Consider the following 20,376-nt stretch of genomic DNA (forward strand, 5'->3'; position numbering starts at 1 on the left):
TATTTGTGACAGTCCTTTCTTTTTTTTTTTTTTCCTCTCGACGACTCATCATCTCCGTTATATGGTAAGTAGCAACTTTCCTTTTCATGATGTTGTTAAATTAAAACAGTATTTGATATCGCACAAATTATATTTTGAAATAGTTTCAAAACAACTACTCTCTCTCACTTATATATATGAATGAAAGTAAGGATTGTTAATTCAGTTGCTGCAAATTTGATTAATCTCAAGAATTAGGTAAGAATTGACTACCACATTTAAAAAATTGATTTTATGCAAAATCAGCCAAAATATCCATTTAAGGAGTTAAACAGCTTATGTCCATATTGCAAAACTAGTTTGAATGGAAGTATTGAAACATATATCACATACACAATTTATATTTCTGTTTTTGAACAACTTTAAACAATGTAAACCCAATAAAATAAAGAAAAAGTCTCTAAATACACTGTAAGGATTAATATGCCTCGAAGTGGTTATCCTTGATGCAATTCAAATTCAAATAAAACTACATTTTTGGAGGAAAAGAGACTACATTCAACAAACTAGTACAATTTGAATAATCTTAAATAAGATAAAAATAGCCCATCTTTTTCATATACAGCACCTTGCAAATAGTAAGTGCAGATGAGCAGAGAGGCAGGTTTTATCTTACTGAATTTCCAAAGTGTTTCACAGTTGAAGTGAGCAATTTTCTATACCTAAATTTGCGACAGACCAAATTTGGGACACATTAAAAAGATTTTAAAATAAAAAAACAAGAGATCTCAATTAAATGTAATAAATGCAAAATATTACTTGTCACAAAAATACATTAATTTATATTTTATTAGTACCTTCTAAGATGAAGCTAGTAAAACATATTGATACAGACAAAATAAATACCTAATTCGAGATAAACTGTTTCATAACTGTTAAATCTGGGACAGATGTCTTAAATTACCTTCGCAAAATTTGGGATAGAGCTACAAAACTGGTGCCTGTCACAGAGAGGAGGAAAGGGGAGGAAGGAGGGGGAAGTGGGATGGGATGGATGATCTCTTGTATATGCTCAAAGAGTTTCAAGGAAGTGTAATAGGAAAGTTATATATAGAAACAATACATCAATCAGGGTCTCCAGCACACACAGATTGTTTGCTGATGGTTCTGTTGTCTATACCTAGATCAGAGCAGGATAACAAACTGATTGATAGTTAATTGTTTACAGGACAGCAGCAGAGTAACCAATCCGAGAATTAGTGTGGTCACATCTCCAGTTCTTTGCAGCATTATATCAATCTCCTACCTCACATAACAGTTACCACTGGCAGCTGCAGATGCTTCTTATGGATGGAAACATTACCTCTGTGGTTTTATTTTACTGTGTAGTTTGTTTCTCTGTGTGCCAAGTTTATTTTATGAAACAAATCTCTAAAGCCACAGTAAAAGTGGGCAGAAAAATGATAAAGATGTTACAATCCTGCGAAGCGCATTCAACGAAGCACATTACAGGAGAGTGTGCGAACGTATTCAGAATGTCATCACATAACTGTTGCTGCCATAGCTATTACGCATGAGTAGATAATATTACAAGCAAAAAAAATTCACCTCCTCCCATGCTCAACTGTCAATCACTTTATTATTCTGATCCTGGTATACATACAAGTATTGTCACAGAACTTTTGTGTGGAAATGCATAACAGAAAACAATATTTAAACATGAAAACTCCAGGTAGGAATATCAGCAATGTAGGAAAAGATAGATTGCTACTTAGTGTATAGAACATGCCTTAGGTTGCAGACAGGCACAATTAAAAGACTCTTACATAAAGCTTTCAGAAACAGCTTGTCAGCAAGAGACAAACACACCACATTCATACACACAAGCAAGCACAGCTCATGCACACATGACCACCACCAACTCCAGCATCTCACACCGCAATGCCGGTGCGAGGTGCTGGAGTTGGTAGTCAGGTGAGCATGAGGTATGCTTGCTTGTGTGTATGAATCATGTGTGTTTCTCTTTTGGTGACAATTGTTGTGACTGAAAGCTTTATGCAAGTGTCTTTTAATTGTGCCTATGTGCAACTTCACGTGTCTTCTTTACGGTAAGTAGCAATCTGTCTTTCCCTACAATGTAGAAAACAATGTTTACTTTAATAACACAGGGAGGTATGTAACACTTTTGGATTAAATAAGCAACAAGTTTCTAAACAAAAATTCTTCTCAGGAACTGCCCAGAAAGAGCATTTCAGCTTCCTTTCCAATTTTTTATCTGTCAGGCAGTTAATATCACTGGGTATGTGATTAAAGATTTTAGAAGCAGCATTATTCATCTCTTCCGAGTTAAAGCCAATTTAATGAGTAATAACGATGTACATTTATTTTTCTTCCAATATTGTAATTACAAGACAATATACTTTCTGTACTCTAGTGAATATTTTTCATGAGAAAAAAATATTTACTGTGATGCTGTAATTAATATACGTAACTCCTTGAACAGCTGGTTACAAGATGGCTGGGAAGAGCACTACCTGTTATTCTTATTGCACTCTTTTGAGCAATCAAAATCACAATTTTATTACTTATAATCATTGATTTAGTGTACAGAACACACATCAGTGTATGTAATGTAATAGAGACATAGAAAGTGTTGGAAAAACCTAAATTAATCAGAATTTACAACCATCAACACAACTTTATTACATTACTTAACGAACACAGCTTTATTATTATTTAAAAATTCTCTGAATAACTAATAATATTTTTGCATTAATTATATCAGGTAACTTTCTTTTCAGCACGCCTAGTTTCATACAATGAAAGTCTTTCACTTTCAATTTATTATAAATTTTCACATCCATGTACTGAGAAGTCTGGAAATAGCATATTGATCTGTGAAATGGAAACATATAATTTTCTTTGTTTATAGCATAATAAATTTCACTGTGAATGCAAGACTGTTTTATCTGTCAAGTAGTTTATGTGAGAAGACCATGGTTTTTTTCACAAATATCCCCAGGAATTTGACAGAATTTTCCTCCCAAGTTTCTGATTTCTATAGGTAATTTGGAAATTATTTGATTTTTTTGTTTAGTTTTATATTTTTTTAGTCAAGTCTTTGTCATGTTTCATTTTCCACCATTTAGATCACACTACCTGTAATATTCTAAGCAGTTTAGTGTGTCACTGACTCTTTGGAGAACTTGCTTAGTGGTTTCACTCCAATGAGTTTAAATGTGTCATTTGAAAACAAAACTGAATAGGGATTATATACAGAGGTGTATCACCTATTAAAAATAAAAACAGGATTGGGTCTAAAATGGAACGTCGTAGGACTCCCTGCAACATATTTTTTTCTGTCCAAGAATAAATTTCCTGTGCATAACGCTGCAACCACATTTTGCTTTTGTATGTTAAATACAATCTGAACTACTTCAAAACACTACTGCTATTCATATAATGTAGACTTCCACAGCCAGTATATGCTTCCTTGGATTTGTAAGCTTCAGGCCATGGTTCAATTGTTTGAGATCGATTGTAAAAGCTTCATGAGTCATTATAGCCTCTGATGATGTCTCCAGCATTGGAAAAAGAACATTTTAGAAGAGAACTATACCACAGACCATGGCCTAATACCCATGAAACAAAAATCATCATAGACAACAATGTTAATTTTGTATGTTAGTACTTTATGGAGCATTAGGGAGTGGTTTACACAATCAAAACATCATAGAAAATCCTGTATACATAGATAAGGAAATTCTTTGACAGATTTGTTGGCTTCCTGGAATCCAAACTGATTTAATGTGATGGAATGTATATTGGAAAGACAGATTAGAGGCCACAGGAGGGGAGAGTGTTCACTGCAGTTGATAAAAATATTCTCTCTATTGAGTGTGACAGTGAAGTTATCTGGTCACGTATAACAGGTGTAGGTGAAAACAAGTTACTTATTGGATGTTTTTACCAGGCACACCGTTCTGCTGTGACAGTTTTAGAGTCATTCAAAGAAAGTCTATGGCCAGCAGTGTGTAAATACCCAGATCTTGCAACACCAGTTGGAGGTTACTTTAACGTACCAAGTATAGACTGGGTGTCTATGGATTCATTGCAGAGGGTGCAGACAGACCATCGTCCAGAGCACTTTTGAACACATTTTCTAAAAACCATCTTGAGCAGCTAGTTCGGCTGCCCACTTGAAATGGAAATATCTGAGACCTTGTAGCTACAAGCAATAGGCCGAACCTTATCGACATCAGTATACAGATGGGTGTTAGTGATCATGATGTCCTTATAGCAACTATTGTTACAGAAGTTAATAAATCAGTCAACAAGGCTAGTACAGTGTTTTTGGTAGAAAGAGCAGATTAGCAGATGTTAGTATATCACAGAGATAGTGAACTGACATCATATAGAGGAATTATTGGCAAAGTTTAAGCAGTCTGTAAATCATGGTATGGAAAGTCATGTGCCTGGTAAGTGGATTAACAACAGTAAACACTCAACATGGTTTAATAACAAAATTCAGAAGATGCTGAGGAAGCAGAGGCTGTTGCACTCTCATTTCAACAGAGAATGCACAAATGACGATAAGAGTCGTTTAGTAGAGACTGGTGCATCTGCGAAAAGATCTAACAAGGGGAGGCCGCCAATTGTGAAATTCAGATTCGATTCATACTGCGCATAATAAAAGCTCATGGCCAGAGGTGTAACGTGGCAAAGCACCAAGATGCACTTCTCAGCCGTTGTCGAGAAAATCGACAGTTAAAAGAAACCGTTGCGGTGAAATACTCTCTACGGTTAATAATTTTCTATAGCGTCGTGGCGCAGCGGTAAGCACTCGGGCTCATAATCCAAAGGTCGCCGGATCGAATCCCGCGGCATGCAACTTTTTTTATTATTAGTTTTTTGTAATTTATATATATATTACTTATCGCGAATGCACCCACAAGGATCACGCAAAGCTTTCTGACGTCGTTTCTTCCATACTTCTTTCATTCGTTCTCCATGTTTTCTTTTTCTTTCTTCTGTCCATTTTGTTCCTGGTCTCTTTAGTGCTTCCTTCTCCGACAATACAATCCACTTTTCCACCTTATTTCTAAAAGTTTTTCTATCTTTGACATCTTTAAGTTCAATATTTGCTTTTTGTAAATCTAATTTTACTTGGCTAATCCATGGTGTTGTTGATTTGACTTTTTCTATGTAAGTGAGAATTCTGTTGGTGAGTCGTGTGGGAGGAAGTCTAGTGACATGTCCATAAAATTTTAATCTTCGCCTTCTTATGTCTGCTGCCAGGTTTGATATAGTTTTTGTGGTTCTTCTTGATTGTATCCGGTATCCTTCTTCGGTTAATTTTGGACCTAAAATCTTTCTCATAATTTTGCGTTCTTCTTTTAGTATTTTTTCTAAATCACATTTTGTGTGGAGTGTGAGCGTTTCACTAGCATATAGTGCTGCTGGCTTAATTATTGTGCAGTAGTGTCTGATTTTTGTGTTCGAGGAGATGCATTTTTTATTGTATATTTCATATGCTCTCTTCATTTTCTGTTGTCTGATCTTCTGTGCAACTTTCTCTCCTCCGGTTGGCTCCAAAATTTCACCTAGGTATTTAAAATGTTTTACTCTATTTATTTTTCCATATTTTGTGTTCAAACTGTGTATATGGAATTTCGTACAGAAAAATTCTGTCTTTTGAAACGAAATTTGTAAACCTACTTTATCCGCGCATTCCTTAAGGATCTCTATTTGTTTGGTGGCGATTTCTTCATCATCTGCAAGTATGGCCAAGTCGTCCGCGAATGCTAAACAAGATATCTCCACATTGTCTTTTGTTCTACCAAAATGGATTGGTTTCCAGTAGGATTGATTTTTTAATTCTTTTTCCCATTCCTTAATGACTTTATCCAGGACTATATTAAACAGACGTGGAGATAGCCCGTCACCTTGACGTACTCCAGTTTTTATGAGAAAAGTTTCAGAGATTTCTCCCCTGAATTTAGCTTTAGATACAGTGTCTGTCAGTGATTCTTTGATAAGCCTTAGTGTTTTGGAGTCAAGTCCAAGTTCCTCTAAAATGTTAAACAAAGATTGCCGGTCAATTGAGTCATAGGCTTTCTTAAAATCTACAAATGTACAAATTATGGGGGCATTTCTAATTGCTTTGTGTTTTAATATTGTCTTTAAATTAAATATTTGTTCTATGCATGAGCGACCGGGGCGGAAGCCTGCTTGATAATCACCAATTTGGCGTTCCAGCTGCTCTTGTGTTCTTTTCAGCAGGCATGTTGAGAGAATTTTGTAGGTGACTTGTAAAAGTGAGATTCCCCTGTAGTTATTGACATTTGTTCTGTCTCCTTTTTTATGTAACGGGTGAATAAGGGCACATTTCCAATCCTCTGGTAATTTTTCTGTTTCCCATATTTTTGTTATTATTTTTGTGAGCTCTTGCAACGTCTTTGGTCCTAGGTTTTTTAATAGCTCTGCAACAATGCCATCTTCGCCAGATGTTCTATTATTTTTTTAAGTTTTTAATGTGACATTTGATTTCTTCCTGTGTTGGTGGTAATGAATCCGGTTGAGCGTTGGCACTGATTTCTTTGGGAAACCTTAAACTAGGTTCTGGGCAATTTAGTAGGTTAGAACAATATTGAGCCAATACTCGACAGTATTCCTGGTTTGTTAGGGCTAATTTACCATCTGGTTTTCTGAACCATAAATTTTGAGGGATATATCCTCGTATTTTATCTGCGAAAGTTCTGTAGAAGTCTCTTGTATTATAGTTTCGGAAATTTTCTTCTATGGCATCCAGTTGTGCCTTTGTGTACTTCCTTTTTGCTTGCCTAATAGATTTTGAAACCTGTTTTCTAACCTCATTAAATAAATGTAGACTTTCTTGTGATTTTTTACTGTTATATTCTTGAAATGCCTTTTTTCTCCATTCCAATGCATCCCACCAAGGGTGTTTGAATATCTTTTTCAAGGGAATAGTTTCCTTAGCTATTCGCGTGATTTTAGAATGAAATTCTTCCCATTTATATATATATAATAAAAAAAGTTGCATGCCGCGAATTAATGAATTGCTTTATGCATGTTGGTGAAGGCGGATCGCTCTCCAATTGTACCGCCTCCATTTTTCCGTTTGTTTAACAGGATGTACCAAAGCTCTCACGCCCGCACTGATTTTCGACGATGTTATAAGTTGCGCTAGGGACCGTATCTACCTTCTTTCGAAGTTAGCAGGCAACTACGCTGTTATGCGGCGGCTCGCTTCGGCCCATTCAACATCTGTCCATCAAGTGTAACGAGCGAGTAACGGAGTTTATATTTCATACCTGCCACAGCAAATTTGTGTTCGTGGGGTCTCTATTCTAATTCGAACGTTTGACTTACGCTATACTTATTCGTTTCGGAATATCGTTTCTACGTCTTCCGTTAACTATACGTGGTAAACGTTGTTGTTGTTGTTGTTGTTGTTGTGGTCTTCAGTCCTGAGACTGGTTTGATGCAGCTCTCCATGCTACTCTATCCTGTGCAAGCTTCTTCATCTCCCAGTACCTACTGCAACCTACATCCTTCTGAATCTGCTTAGTGTATTCATGTCTTGGTCTCCCTCTACGATTTTTACCCTCCACGCTGCCCTCCAATGCTAAATTTGTGATCCCTTGATGCCTCAAAACATGTCCTACCAACCGATCCCTTCTTCTAGTCAAGTTGTGCCACAAACTTCTCTTCTCCCCAATCCTATTCAATACCTCCTCATTAGTTACGTGATCTACCCACCTTATCTTCAGCATTCTTCTGTAGCACCACATTTCGAAAGCTTCTATTCTCTTCTTGTCCAAACTGGTTATCGTCCATGTTTCACTTCCATACATGGCTACACTCCATACAAATACTTTCAGAAACGACTTCCTGACACTTAAATCTATACTCGATGTTAACAAATTTCTCTTCTTCAGAAACGATTTCCTTGCCATTGCCAGTCTACATTTTATATCCTCTCTACTTCGACCATCATCAGTTATTTTACTCCCTAAATAGCAAAACTCCTTTACTACTTTAAGTGTCTCATTTCCTAATCTAATCCCCTCAGCATCACCCGATTTAATTTGACTACATTCCATTATCCTCGTTACATTATGGAGACAATTAATAACATTTGTGAAATACAACTTTGTTTGCGGAAAACATAATGATGTTCGAAGTCGCCAGTTTTTCCACGACAAACAACTTTCAACATCTTATTATATGCATAATTGTTGCAACTGATTGCCGGGAATTATATATATATATTTGTGTGTGTGTGTGTGTGTGTGTGTGTGTGTGTGTGTGTGTGTGTGTGTGTGTGTGTGTATATATATACACATTTGAATTACAAAAAACAAATACTAAAAAAAAAAAGTTGCATGGCGCGAGATTCGATCCGGCGACTTCCGGATTACAAACCCGAGCGTTTACCGCTGCGCCACAACGCTGTAGAAAATTGTAAATCGTAGAGAGTATTTCACCGCAACGGTTTCTCTTTAACTGTCGGTTTTCTCGACAACGGCTGAGAAGTGCATCTTAGTGCTTTGCCACATTACACCTCTGGCCATGAGCTTTTATTATGCGCAGTATGAATCGAATCTGAATTTCACAATTGGCGGCCTCCTCTTGTAAGAGTGAAGCATACAACAATTACCACTGTCATACCTTAGCAAAAGATCTAGCAGAGAACCTGAGGAACTTCTGGTCCTATGTAAAGTCGCTAAGCGCACCTAAGGCTTCCATCCAATTGCTCGTTGACCAGTCTGGTGTGGCAGTTGAAGATAGCAAAACGAAAGCCAAAGTTTTAACTTTGCATTCAAGAAATCATTCACACAGGAGAATCGTACAAACAGACCATCATTTGAACACCAGACAGACTCCTGCATGGATGACACAGTAATAGGTAGGTATCCCTGGCACAGAGAAATGATTGAAAGATTCGAAAGCAAATAAGTCAGTAGATCCGGATGGAATCCCAGTTTGGTTTGACAAAGAATACCCTACAGCACTGGCCACTCACCTAGCTCGCATTTATTGCAAATCTCTTGCCCAATGCAAAGTCCAAAGTGACTCAAAAAAAGCACAGGTGGCTCCTGTTCCTAGGAAGGGTTCACAAACGGACCCACATAATTACAGACCAATATCCTTAACTTCAGTTTGTTGCACAGTAACTGAACATATTCTTAGTTTGAATATAATAAATTTTCTTGAAACTGAGGAGCTTATGTCTACGAATCAGCATAGTTTTAGAAAGCACTGCTTGTGTGAAACTCAGCTTGCCCTTTTCTCACAACAGGCAGATTCCATATTCCTATATTTCCAGAAAGCATGTGACTTGGCACCCCACTGTGCGCTTTTAACAAAGGTGTGAGCATATGGAATATGTGAATGCTCAAAGACTTTTTAAGTTATAGAACCCAGTATGTTGTCCTCGATGCAAATGTTCATCAGAGACAAGGGTATCATCAGCAGTGCCCCAGGGAAGTGTGATAGGACTGCTTTTGCGGTCTATATACATGAATGATTTGGCTATACATAAATGATTTTGCAGACAGGGTGGGCAGCTATCTGAGGTTGTTTGCTGATGGCACTGTGGTGTACAGTAAGGTGTCGAAATTGAGTGACTTGTAGGTGAATACAAGATGACAGACAAAATTTCTAGTTGGTGTGATGAATGGCAGCTAGCTGTAAATGTAGAAAAATGTAAGTTAATATGGATGAGTAGGAAAAACAAACCCATAATGTTTAGATACAACAACTGTACTGTTCTGCGTCACACATTCACTTTGTATAAATAAGCAATATGAAATGGAATGAGCATGTGAAGACTAGTATGGAAGGCAAATGCTCGACTTCAGTTTATTGGGAGAATTTACGAAACTGCAATGGAAACTAAATATGGACACTGATGCTACCTGCTCTTGATAACTGCTCAAGTGTTTGGGATCCATACCAGGTTGGATTAAAGCAAGACATCGAAGCAATTCAGAGGCGGGCTGCTGGATTTGTTACTGTTAAATTCGAACAACACGTAAGTGTCATGGAAATTCTTCAGGAACTCAAATGGGAATCCCTGCAGGGGAAGTGATGTTCTTTTCGAGCAACAGTATTGAGAAAATTTAGAGAACCAGCATTGAAGCTGACTGCTTAATGATTCTACTGCCACTAACATACATTCGTGTAACGCCCATGAAGATAAGATATGAGAAATTAAGCTCAAATGGGGGTATATAGATAGACTTTTTCCCTCCCTCACTATCTGTGAGTGGAACAAGAAAGGAAATAACCAATAGTGATACAGGGTACCCTCCGCCATGTGCCGATGGCTAGAGTTGTATCTATGCAGATGTGGATACTAGATTTGGCTCTAAAATGTTGGACTGAATTGCAACAATTTTTTCCATTACTTTCTTTCTTAAAGACGAGTTACCCAAGAATACAATTCCATATGGAAAATAAGCAGAGTATGTTAACTTGCTGATTTGTCTCTCTCCAAGGCTTGTAATATCATGCAACACAAGAACAACTGAACTATGTTGCTGAAGAAACTCTAAAATGCTTTTTTTTCTTTTGTTTTTCAGTTTTAATTTTGATCAAGATTCTGCCTCCTCGTGCTTTAAATTCATCACTGGTTTTGTACCCTTTAATGAGCAGAATTGAATGCCTTGCATTAGAACATTGTCCAGGTATCTAAGGTGTAATATAAGGGGCAATCAAAAAGTTCCATTTGAAGGCCATACAGTCCTAACCAATTTGCCCATCAGCCAAAATTCCTTTGACCACTAAGGCAATCATTCCTTTGACACACCAAGTTGAAGGTACCCTTTTGGTAAAACACTGCATCCTGCTGCATGAAGAAGTATGTAACTGAAACTTCCTGGCAGATTAAAACTGTGTGCCCGACCGAGACTCGTGCTTCGGTAGCTCAGTTGGTAGAGCACTTGCCCGCGAAAGGCAAAGGTCCTGAGTTCGAGTCTCGGTCGGGCACACAGTTTTAATCTGCCAGGAAGTTTCATATCAGCGCACACTCCGCTGCAGAGTGAAAATCTCATTCTGGAAACACCCCCCAGGCTGTGGCTAAGCCATGTCTCCGCAATATCCTTTCTTTCAGGAGTGCTAGTTCTGCAAGTTTCGCAGGAGAGCTTCTGTAAAGTTTGGAAGGTAGGAGACGAGGTACTGGCAGAAGTAAAGCTGTGGGTACCGGGCGTGAGTCGTGCTTCGGTAGCTCAGTTGGTAGAGCACTTGCCCGCGAAAGGCAAAGGTCCCGAGTTCGAGTCTCGGTCGGGCACACAGTTTTAATCTGCCAGGAAGTTTCATATCAGCGCACACTCCGCTGCAGAGTGAAAATCTCATTCTGGAAGTATGTAACTGCTTGCTGCACATCGTCATTCCACAGGAATCATTGACCTTTCAAGACCCATTTTAGGGCCCAAAGGCATGATAATCAAATGGAGAGAAATGAGGACTGCAGGGGATGTGCACAAGTATCTCTCACTTGAATTGACATAACTTCTGCATTATGAGATTTGTGATGTATGGACACATGTTATCATGAAGCAGCAGCACCCATTCCACAATGGTGGTTTTTGACATACATGCTGATTCATTCACGTTCTTCATTCTCTGATGGATACCTGCTGGTGTTTGTCCTTCACCAGCCAAAAAAACAATAACAGTATGTTGGTCCTGTTTGGAACATCTGGTAATGATGTCACCATAGTTCAAGTTCCTGCATTTACCACACGCACATTGGAAAGACGCGATTCCCACAGTATTCGCTTGCCAAAATGTTGGTCCTTATATACCCGCATCGGAGTTGCACTATGTTGCATATATGCTGCAGTAATGCTCTCAGATGGAAATTTTTTATCACCGCTTCTACTATGAAGAAATATGAAATAGAATGAACAAGTGAAATCAGTACTAGCAAGGATGACAGCATAAATGTATTCAATCTGTTAAGAAGACCATGTATAAAATGTTAATGTGACAGAGTACTCTTCTAATTTTTGGGGTTCTTATCAAGTAGGCCTCAAAACAAACATTCCAGGAATTTGGGTACATGTCTCTAGGATCATAGTAGCTCAGTACAGCTTATAAACAAATGGGAATCACAAGAAAGCCAACATTGCTCCCATAAAGCCCTGTTAAGTAAATTTAGAGAGTTAGTATTCAAGTGGAATGCACTACAGTTCCATTCTCTCCATCATATACCATGCACAGAGAAAATAACATAAATAAGGATGAGAATGCAGTCCTACAGACAGTTACTTTTTTTCCACTACAAATGCAAATAGAATAGAATGGGAAATGGCTAATATTACTACAAAGCACCTTCTACCATGAGCTGTACAAATACATATATATTTGTAGATTTAATTGTCTGGCTATCTTGTAGCCTACATCCGTTGCCTGACAAAAAAAGTGGAACACCCAGAAGAAATGGTCAGACATCAATATAACCTTATAGACACGCACATCATCAGCAGATGAGTTGCAATCCTTAATGACAGGTAGAATGGCCACCACAGTGCATTCATGTTGTTTGTGTTTAGTGTTGTTACCAAGCATGGTAGGTTATATAAGGTGAGAGAACAGCATCATCAGCACCTTACTGAGTTTAAAAGGAGCCTCATTGTGAGTCCTGACTTGGCCAGCTGGTCTGAATCATGCAAGATCCAGATTTGTGAGGCATCTGGGCGTGACTGCGGCCCAATGTCGGACTGCAGGGGAATGTGAGGACAGGTCCCAAACAAACACAAACGGCCACCAGCTACATTGTACTAAGAGTACCAGGCACATCGTAATCCCTTCAAGTCTGTGCCTGCCATTCTAGAACAAGTGACAGACTGTCTGAAATACTGTGTGTCATGTCACACCATCAGTCGGACACTAGCAGCTTTAGGAAATTACCGCTCCTGTTTAGGTTACCATTAATACAACACAAAAAGCTGCATTTGGAGTGATGTCTTGACGGAGAAGCACGGATTGATGATGAATGGTATCACAATGTGTTCACTGATGAATTGCGGTCCCTTAGTACCTTGGATGACCATTGTTGGTAACTGTGGAGGTCCAGTTCTTCCAATGTTTTGGATAGGCACAGTGGTGTGACTTCTGGTATTATGGTGTAGGGAGCTATCAGGTATAACTTCAGGTCACAAATGGTAGTGATTGAGGGACCTCTGATAAACATCCTGCAACCTCATACATTACCCCTCACATGACAGTAATGCGGTGCCATTTTTGAATAAGACGATCCCTTTTCACAAGAGGGACATGTTCTATGAACTGTCTGTGCTATGTTCAGGCAGTCCCATGGTCAACAAGATCCTTTCACATGTCCCCAATAGAACATGTGTGATCAGCTCAAGTATCAACTCCGGCCCAGTGCTAGCACCCAGGTTATCAAGGACCAGTTACAACAGTTGTGGCCCAGTTTGTATAAGGAGAGGAAACAACAGCTTTATGACATGCTTCCCAACCAAATCAGAGCATGCGTCAGGCCAAAGCAGTGCAATGTCGTTCTGATAAGTGGGCTTATAATGCCAAGTTCTTTGTCAGTTTGACTCTATTTTGTAATCACTGAAATACTCTAACATCATATCCTCTCACCAGTGAAGTTTTATTTCATTTCCTCCTCCTCTTCTGGGTGCTTCAACTTTTTAATCACACAGTGTATGTAGAGTTAGATGTCTGACTGAGGACTGATACCACGCTCACAATTTACCTTTGTGTTTGCGTTCCTCCTTATCTTTCTTTCTTCACCAGTTGTCTCTTGTCCTCTTTTTCCCCACTGTCCTCAAAGAAGAAATGCCCTTCTTTAGAAGCTCAATATTCATCACAGATGTTTCTATACTACCAGTAGCATTGTCTCAGTTTCCACTACTGATGACAACAATCTCCTTTAATGCTGACTGGGTTTTGCGTAGGTGCTTGACGCAACATGATAATAATATTAAACAGGAAACACTTCCTAATGTTCTGCAAAACCATATTTATTTGGTCATGAATTAGCTTTCAGCATCTTATGCCATCTTCAGGTAACAACTGACTGTTACAAACAAAGATAAAATGAAGTGTGACTTACAAAGATATTGCTTACACGGAAGATATAAAAGGTACAAAAACAAATAACATTTTGAGTGTTTACATGAGATTTTTTGTCACACATAACTAGTTGCATTAATTAAAAAGGAAACAAATGTTTTAAGTAGGGGCACTTTTAATAACTGATGAAAAATAAAGCTGAATTTACAATAATAATGTAATACTAAGCTGGCATTCTGTGCCGTATGTTTACTGATTCCCAGTGTTTCTTGTAGGGTCACTATTCTGCTTTACTTAACAGAACATAAAATTTCACATTCTCCATAATATGAATGGTTTTCTGTTATGAGATGATCTTGTCAAATGACCAAACCAGTTTTCTTTTTCCTCCTCTGTTATTTAACTTTTAGTTACAAACACCAGAGTAGACCTGTAATTTCAATTTTATTTCTCATCAGCTGTTAAATGTATAAGGGGTAGCCAAATGAAAGGGAGATTTGCGGTTGCTTATGACACTATGAGTGCACACAGGCATGCACCTCTTTGTCTGAAGCAAATTGACAGTCATGAATGTCCTCCTTCAGGGCTCCAAAAATATGGAAATTCCACGGGGAGAGAGCGGGGCTGTGTGGAGGATGTGTAAGGGCTTCCCAGTAAAACTTCTGTAGTGTTGTCAAAACAACATTGTTAACATGTGGGTGGGCATTAGCCTGCAACAGAATTACACCATCTGTCAACATTCCTGGGTGCTTGGACTTGATGGTGCACATAAATTTTTGCAATGTGTCTACATACCGCTGTGCACTAATTGTGACACCACGTTCCAGAAAGTCAATGAGCAGTTGGCCCTTGCAGTCAAAGAACAATGTCACCACATCTTTCCTGGAGCTGGCATGCACAGTTCTGAATTTTTCAGAGGGGTGAATCCATGTGCTTCTACCATTGGCTCGATGTTCTCTGGCTCAAAATGACAGTATGTCTCATCTCCCATGACAATATAGTACAGGAACTGATATTCTTCTTCATTGTGATACCATTCCAGGTGCAGTAGCGATGTTGATATTCTGATCAATTTCTGCTCTTCCATCATCCTGTGCAGAACCCTCAGTTCACAGATTTTCCAGAACTTCTCATGCTCTGTCATGATGGCATGATCCATACTGTGACTGATGCCCAACATGAGCCGAATGTTTTTCACCCTCCACTGTGGTCATTTCTGGTGGCAGCATTCACTGCAACAATGACAGAAGGAGTAATGGGCATGAATTGCACTGCCAGACAATCCCTCTGCAGTCAAAAATCACACTACGTCTCACTGTTCCCCCTTCCTGGCCTACGTAGTGAAGACACACACACACACACACACACACACACACACACACATGGCACAGTGGTGAACATGCATGCTGTTCCTTCCTGATTCCCCATACAGAAAACTTCTACACACATACCAACCTGCATTAACAATGTCCAAGCCTTGTTTTCATTTGCCTGCCCTTTGTATCTTCACATCAAAAAACTTTGTTTTCATTTTTAGTTAATGTAGCTATTTCTGTGTGACAAAAATGTAATGCTTTCCTATGTACACACTTCACATGCCATCATTTTTGTGTCTTCTGTACAAATAAAACCTGTGAGAGTTGCACCTCATTTGATCTGTGTTGCAACATTCTGTTTTCACCTAATAGTGGCTCAAGAAGCTGTAAACCACTCCATGTCCAAATACATACCATTTTGCAGAATGTTAGAAAGTGTTTCCTATTTGATATTAATTATCTCTTTGACTAATTTATTCCAGTACATAGGTTTCATTTCCAACATGCATGATAACACTTCATAACATTGTCTGGCACACACTAACCTGCCAAAATCTTATCAACAAAGTCATCTTCTGTTTCACTTCCATCAACAGTCTCTTTTTCACTACCATCCTCTTCTTCATCCTCTGATTTGCTTGCTATTTCATCATCAGCAACCTCTTCTGGTATAATATCTTTTGTTTGATCAGCAAATTTGTCAATAACCTGTAAAGAAAAGCAAATATATAACAATTACCTAAACAGAAAAAAAGTGCAGAGCAAATTGTGAACTTTTAATTTATATATATTTAATAATTAAAGTGTTGTATGTGCATTCATTTTTATAGTGTGAATTACAATAAGGAGAACCAGGGAAGCTAGTTGCAAATTAAAGACAGTTTGGTCAGGTGTCAAACTGAAACAATATGATACCGCAAAATATCTAGGAATGACACTTGATAGATCCCTTACTTTCAAGAAGCATTGCATGCAATGCCATGTCAAAAGCCTCCACTAGTAACAATATTCTATGGAAACTGTCCATATTACAGTGGGCTAGCCAGCCTCATTCTACACAAATTTCTGCAATGGTACTATGCTTTTCTGCAGCAGAGTATGCATGACCTGTCTGGTATAATTCAACACATGGCAAACAGGTGGACATAGCTCTCAATGATGCTTGCTGAATCATAACAGGTTACTTTAAATATAGTCCAGTCAAATGGCTTCACCACCTCACAAGAATAGCACCAACTGCTGTTCAAAGAGAAATAGCTGCAAATGAGGAAAGAAAGGCAGTGGAGCAAAAAAGAATCCAGCCTCTGTATGTGCACGAACTGCATCTGCAATGACTGAAGTCAAGGAGGAGTTTCCTTAGAACATCGGCGGCACTTAGAACCACGGCTGAAAAAAGTAGGCTGCAACTATCAAGGGCTATGACCTACCTTGCTTCTGAGTAGAAAAGAGTTTCTGAAACTTCTGACTATGATGAAAAATGAATGACTTAGAAGTTCCTGAATAGACTGAGATCTAGAGTTGGCAGATCAAAGTGAATTTGAAAGATGGGGCTACACTGATCAAGATGATATTCATTGTGACTGTGGAGAAGACCAAACTATTCATCACATGCTTCAATGCTAGCTATGTCTAACTGCCTGCCCAAAAGATGAAACTTCATCGTGGAACAGAAAATGCACTGGAAGTGGACGAGTTCTGGACAGAAGTAATACAGTAATATTTCTGATATGAGAATAAATAAAATATTTTATATTACATCAATAATTAAGAACTTATATTTGCAATGAAAACTGAAATTTTTCATTTGATATATAATAGAAACAAAAAGACTTGCATTTTTCATAAGAATAATGATTAGATATGTGTTAATTAGAAAATTTGATGAATTTTATGTTAAATGCTGTAAGTATTCGGGAGGGAGGGTGGAGTCCATAGTGAGATTACCTGATTACAATTCTCTGAACCCACCCAGTGAGCCACTGTACCCATCATGAAAATCACTTTCATTTTAGGGAATTAAAGTTCGTGAAGTTTGGCAGATTTTACAAAGAATTTTTCAGAGCTGCATTGAACAGCTTTGTGTAACTGATGTTTGAGTTTTGAATTTTATGTACCATAAATTAAAAAAAAAATACAATTGCTGGGTGGTCTCTTTGTTAGAAAATATATGAAAAGGTCATTTACAAACATACTGCCTCATCCATTTGTTACTACTCTTTCTCTGTCTGGGATGCTCACTGAGCAGAAGAGTGTCATAGATACACTAACTGTTCAAAAGTATGTAATGCAGAATTGACCACTAGATGTCACAAGGGGCGCATTCACCAGAATAAGAGAAGGCAGGAAGTACTGTGTTGTCAAAAGATGAGTAGTAACAGCGGAACAGGTTGGTCAGGAGAGCTCCACAACTTTGAACCTGGACTAGGCATCGAATGTCACTTGAGTAACAACTCCAATAGTGACATTACAACACTTCTAAAGCTGCCCAGATCAACTGTTGCTGATGCAATTGTGCAGTGGCAACATGGAGGAACAACCACAACTAAACCAAGATCAGACAAACCTCATATACTGAAAGACATGACCCTCTAGTGTTGCAGAAAATGGTTGTAAGACATTTCATCAGTAGAAGATATCACTTTTGAGTTTCAAATGCTACCAGCAATCCAGCTAGTGCTGTGACTGTGCACAGGGAGTGTGAGTAGAACGGTCATGCAGCTTCTCATAAGCCACACCCATCGTGTGTAGTGCCAACAGTGAAGTACAGAAAAGGTGGTGTTACGGTTTTCTTTCTTTTTTTTCCAGATTAGGGTGTGGACTTTTCTATCCTGCATGGCGTAGGTCACCTATTTATAGTCACTTGCTCTGGAGGGTACACTAAACCACAAGGAAACAAACACACATTCCTATATGTCCACAACTGACTGAGTTCACAAAGTGAATGAACTAGTAACAAGTTTGGGACTCCATGAAGTCAGTGTAGAAATACAACAGTTTCGAATCAGTAAACACTTGAGTCCAGAAAACAAACTGAGTCAACTAGGCTGTGCAATGGTACGATACGAGTAGCTACAAGGTACGATACGAGTAGCTACAAGGTACAACATGCAATGATCTGTGCCACGAGCCCAGGCCACAGACTCAGCAGCAAAAAGTTGCCACTGGGTGGTGCCACATGACACTCGTATTTTGACAGTGGCTCCCCTTACGATGGCAGCCCGCAGTTGCTGTTCACAGCCTTAGTACCTCTGACACGTCCATGTCCGTGCTGGGTGGGGAATCCAAATCACTGTCAGATACCGAAATTGTCCCCTTACTGCATGTAAGACAATGCTAAATGCAGAAGGATATGAACACACTTCACATCATGTACTGCATATAATAGAAGAACACTTAGGAGGCAATGATTGTTCGTATTAGCATGACAATGTAACCTGTTATTAAGTAACACCTGTGAGGCAATGATTTGTGGATAATAACATTCCTGAAATGGACAGGCCTGCCGGCAGGCCCAACCAATTAACACCTTTGGGATGAGCCAGAACATCAACTTCACTGCAGATCCCAGTGTCCAACATCACTATCATCTCTGGATTCAGCTCTTGACAAAGAATGGGGTCCCATTCCTCCACAGGCATCCAGGCATATCACTGAAATCATCCCCGGCATAGTTAAAGCTGTCATAAAGCCAAAGGGTGGATACACCCCATGTCATTCTCCACTGATAGGTGTCCAGACACTTTTGATTAGATATTGTGTGTACGATAAACCATTGTGGGACATGCTGAAGCAAACGTAATTTACACTATGGAAACAGTTACTCCTAAAAATTTGAGCACTCACTGGATAAAAATAGCCAAGAAACATATGACTTAAGCCATAAACATAGTGCATAAGGATCTCACCTTTAAAATGTGAGATAATGGAGTTTATACAGTGGCCTAGAGGCTACATGTCTCTCTACACACCATTTTCAGATGGAACCAAAGTGGAGGAAAATTATAATTGATTGGCCTCCACATGTGATAATTTGCAGAGTACAAATGCAGAAGTAGATACACACACAGAAATGACAGAAAACGTAATGCAGAAAGACCTGTACAGGATGTCAATGTGGCCCTTGCAATACAACCTTAGAATGTTAATGCTGATTCAACCTGCTCACTTCTCCTAATGAAAATTTTATAAAGCTTGTTTGGACTTCATTAAAGTCAACAGTTTAAAATATTAATCATCAGTGCACCAACAACAGTAAAGTCAAGTAAACATATTTGCAGCCAAGGCTATGTAATTAATAATACAGTTATTTAAAGTTGCCATATGGGATTTGGAACATGAAGTATGCCATGGTACACTGTTAAGTCAGTTTTACCTACCCAATAAGACAACCACATGGTTCTAAGGGCATTCGAGCAGTGCCCCACCGGGTTTAATAATGCCAAGAGCAATCAAATAACCGAGGGTGAACATTCATAAACACAGAAGAATTTGGCACCCTTGACTGACTACAGGTAGATGTCATTTCTCACTGGGACAGCCCTGCACTGTTGAAATTATCAAGTAGCTGCACAGGAACAGCTCTGTATTGTTGAAATTATCAAGTAGTTGCTCACTGAACAACCAGAAAGACTACAAAAGCTTTGTCTCCTCAAGATATGCATTTCACAACTCTCAAAGAATAGCCATAGGTATTATAATACTGCTGGGATTCTGGACAATAATTCAAAAGCAGTAAATCTTCAGAAAGAAATAACAGATCTCTCTGCAGTGAAGAGGTTGCTCAATATTTTGTGTTTATGGTGCGTAACCACTGGCTAATAGGGCTTGTGCAGTACTAACTACAAAGTGAGTACTGTTAAACAATATCCACAGAGACATTTCTAAATTTAGGTGCTTAATGTGTATACAAATTCCATTCTTTGTTAAAATGTATACAACAAGAAAGTGGATGAACAATAAAACCAGCAATGGAGTAACATCCACAATTCATCAATGAGCTTGA

General features: G+C 38.6%; 1 protein-coding gene across 2 annotated transcripts in view; it reads right to left on the minus strand.

Annotated features, from left to right (window-relative positions):
- The window catches only part of LOC124619894 (death domain-associated protein 6-like), a 150,318-nt gene that overhangs the window by 29,386 nt on the left and 100,556 nt on the right, over positions 1-20,376 (minus strand). For both annotated transcript variants that reach the window (XM_047146525.1, XM_047146524.1), the window contains exon 7: positions 15,920-16,082. In XM_047146525.1, coding sequence (XP_047002481.1) covers positions 15,920-16,082 — 163 coding nt within the window. The remainder of the gene's footprint in view (positions 1-15,919; positions 16,083-20,376) is intronic.

The sequence above is a fragment of the Schistocerca americana genome, chromosome 6, assembly GCF_021461395.2.
Source record: "Schistocerca americana isolate TAMUIC-IGC-003095 chromosome 6, iqSchAmer2.1, whole genome shotgun sequence".
In the NCBI taxonomy this organism is placed as follows: Eukaryota; Metazoa; Arthropoda; class Insecta; order Orthoptera; family Acrididae; genus Schistocerca; species Schistocerca americana.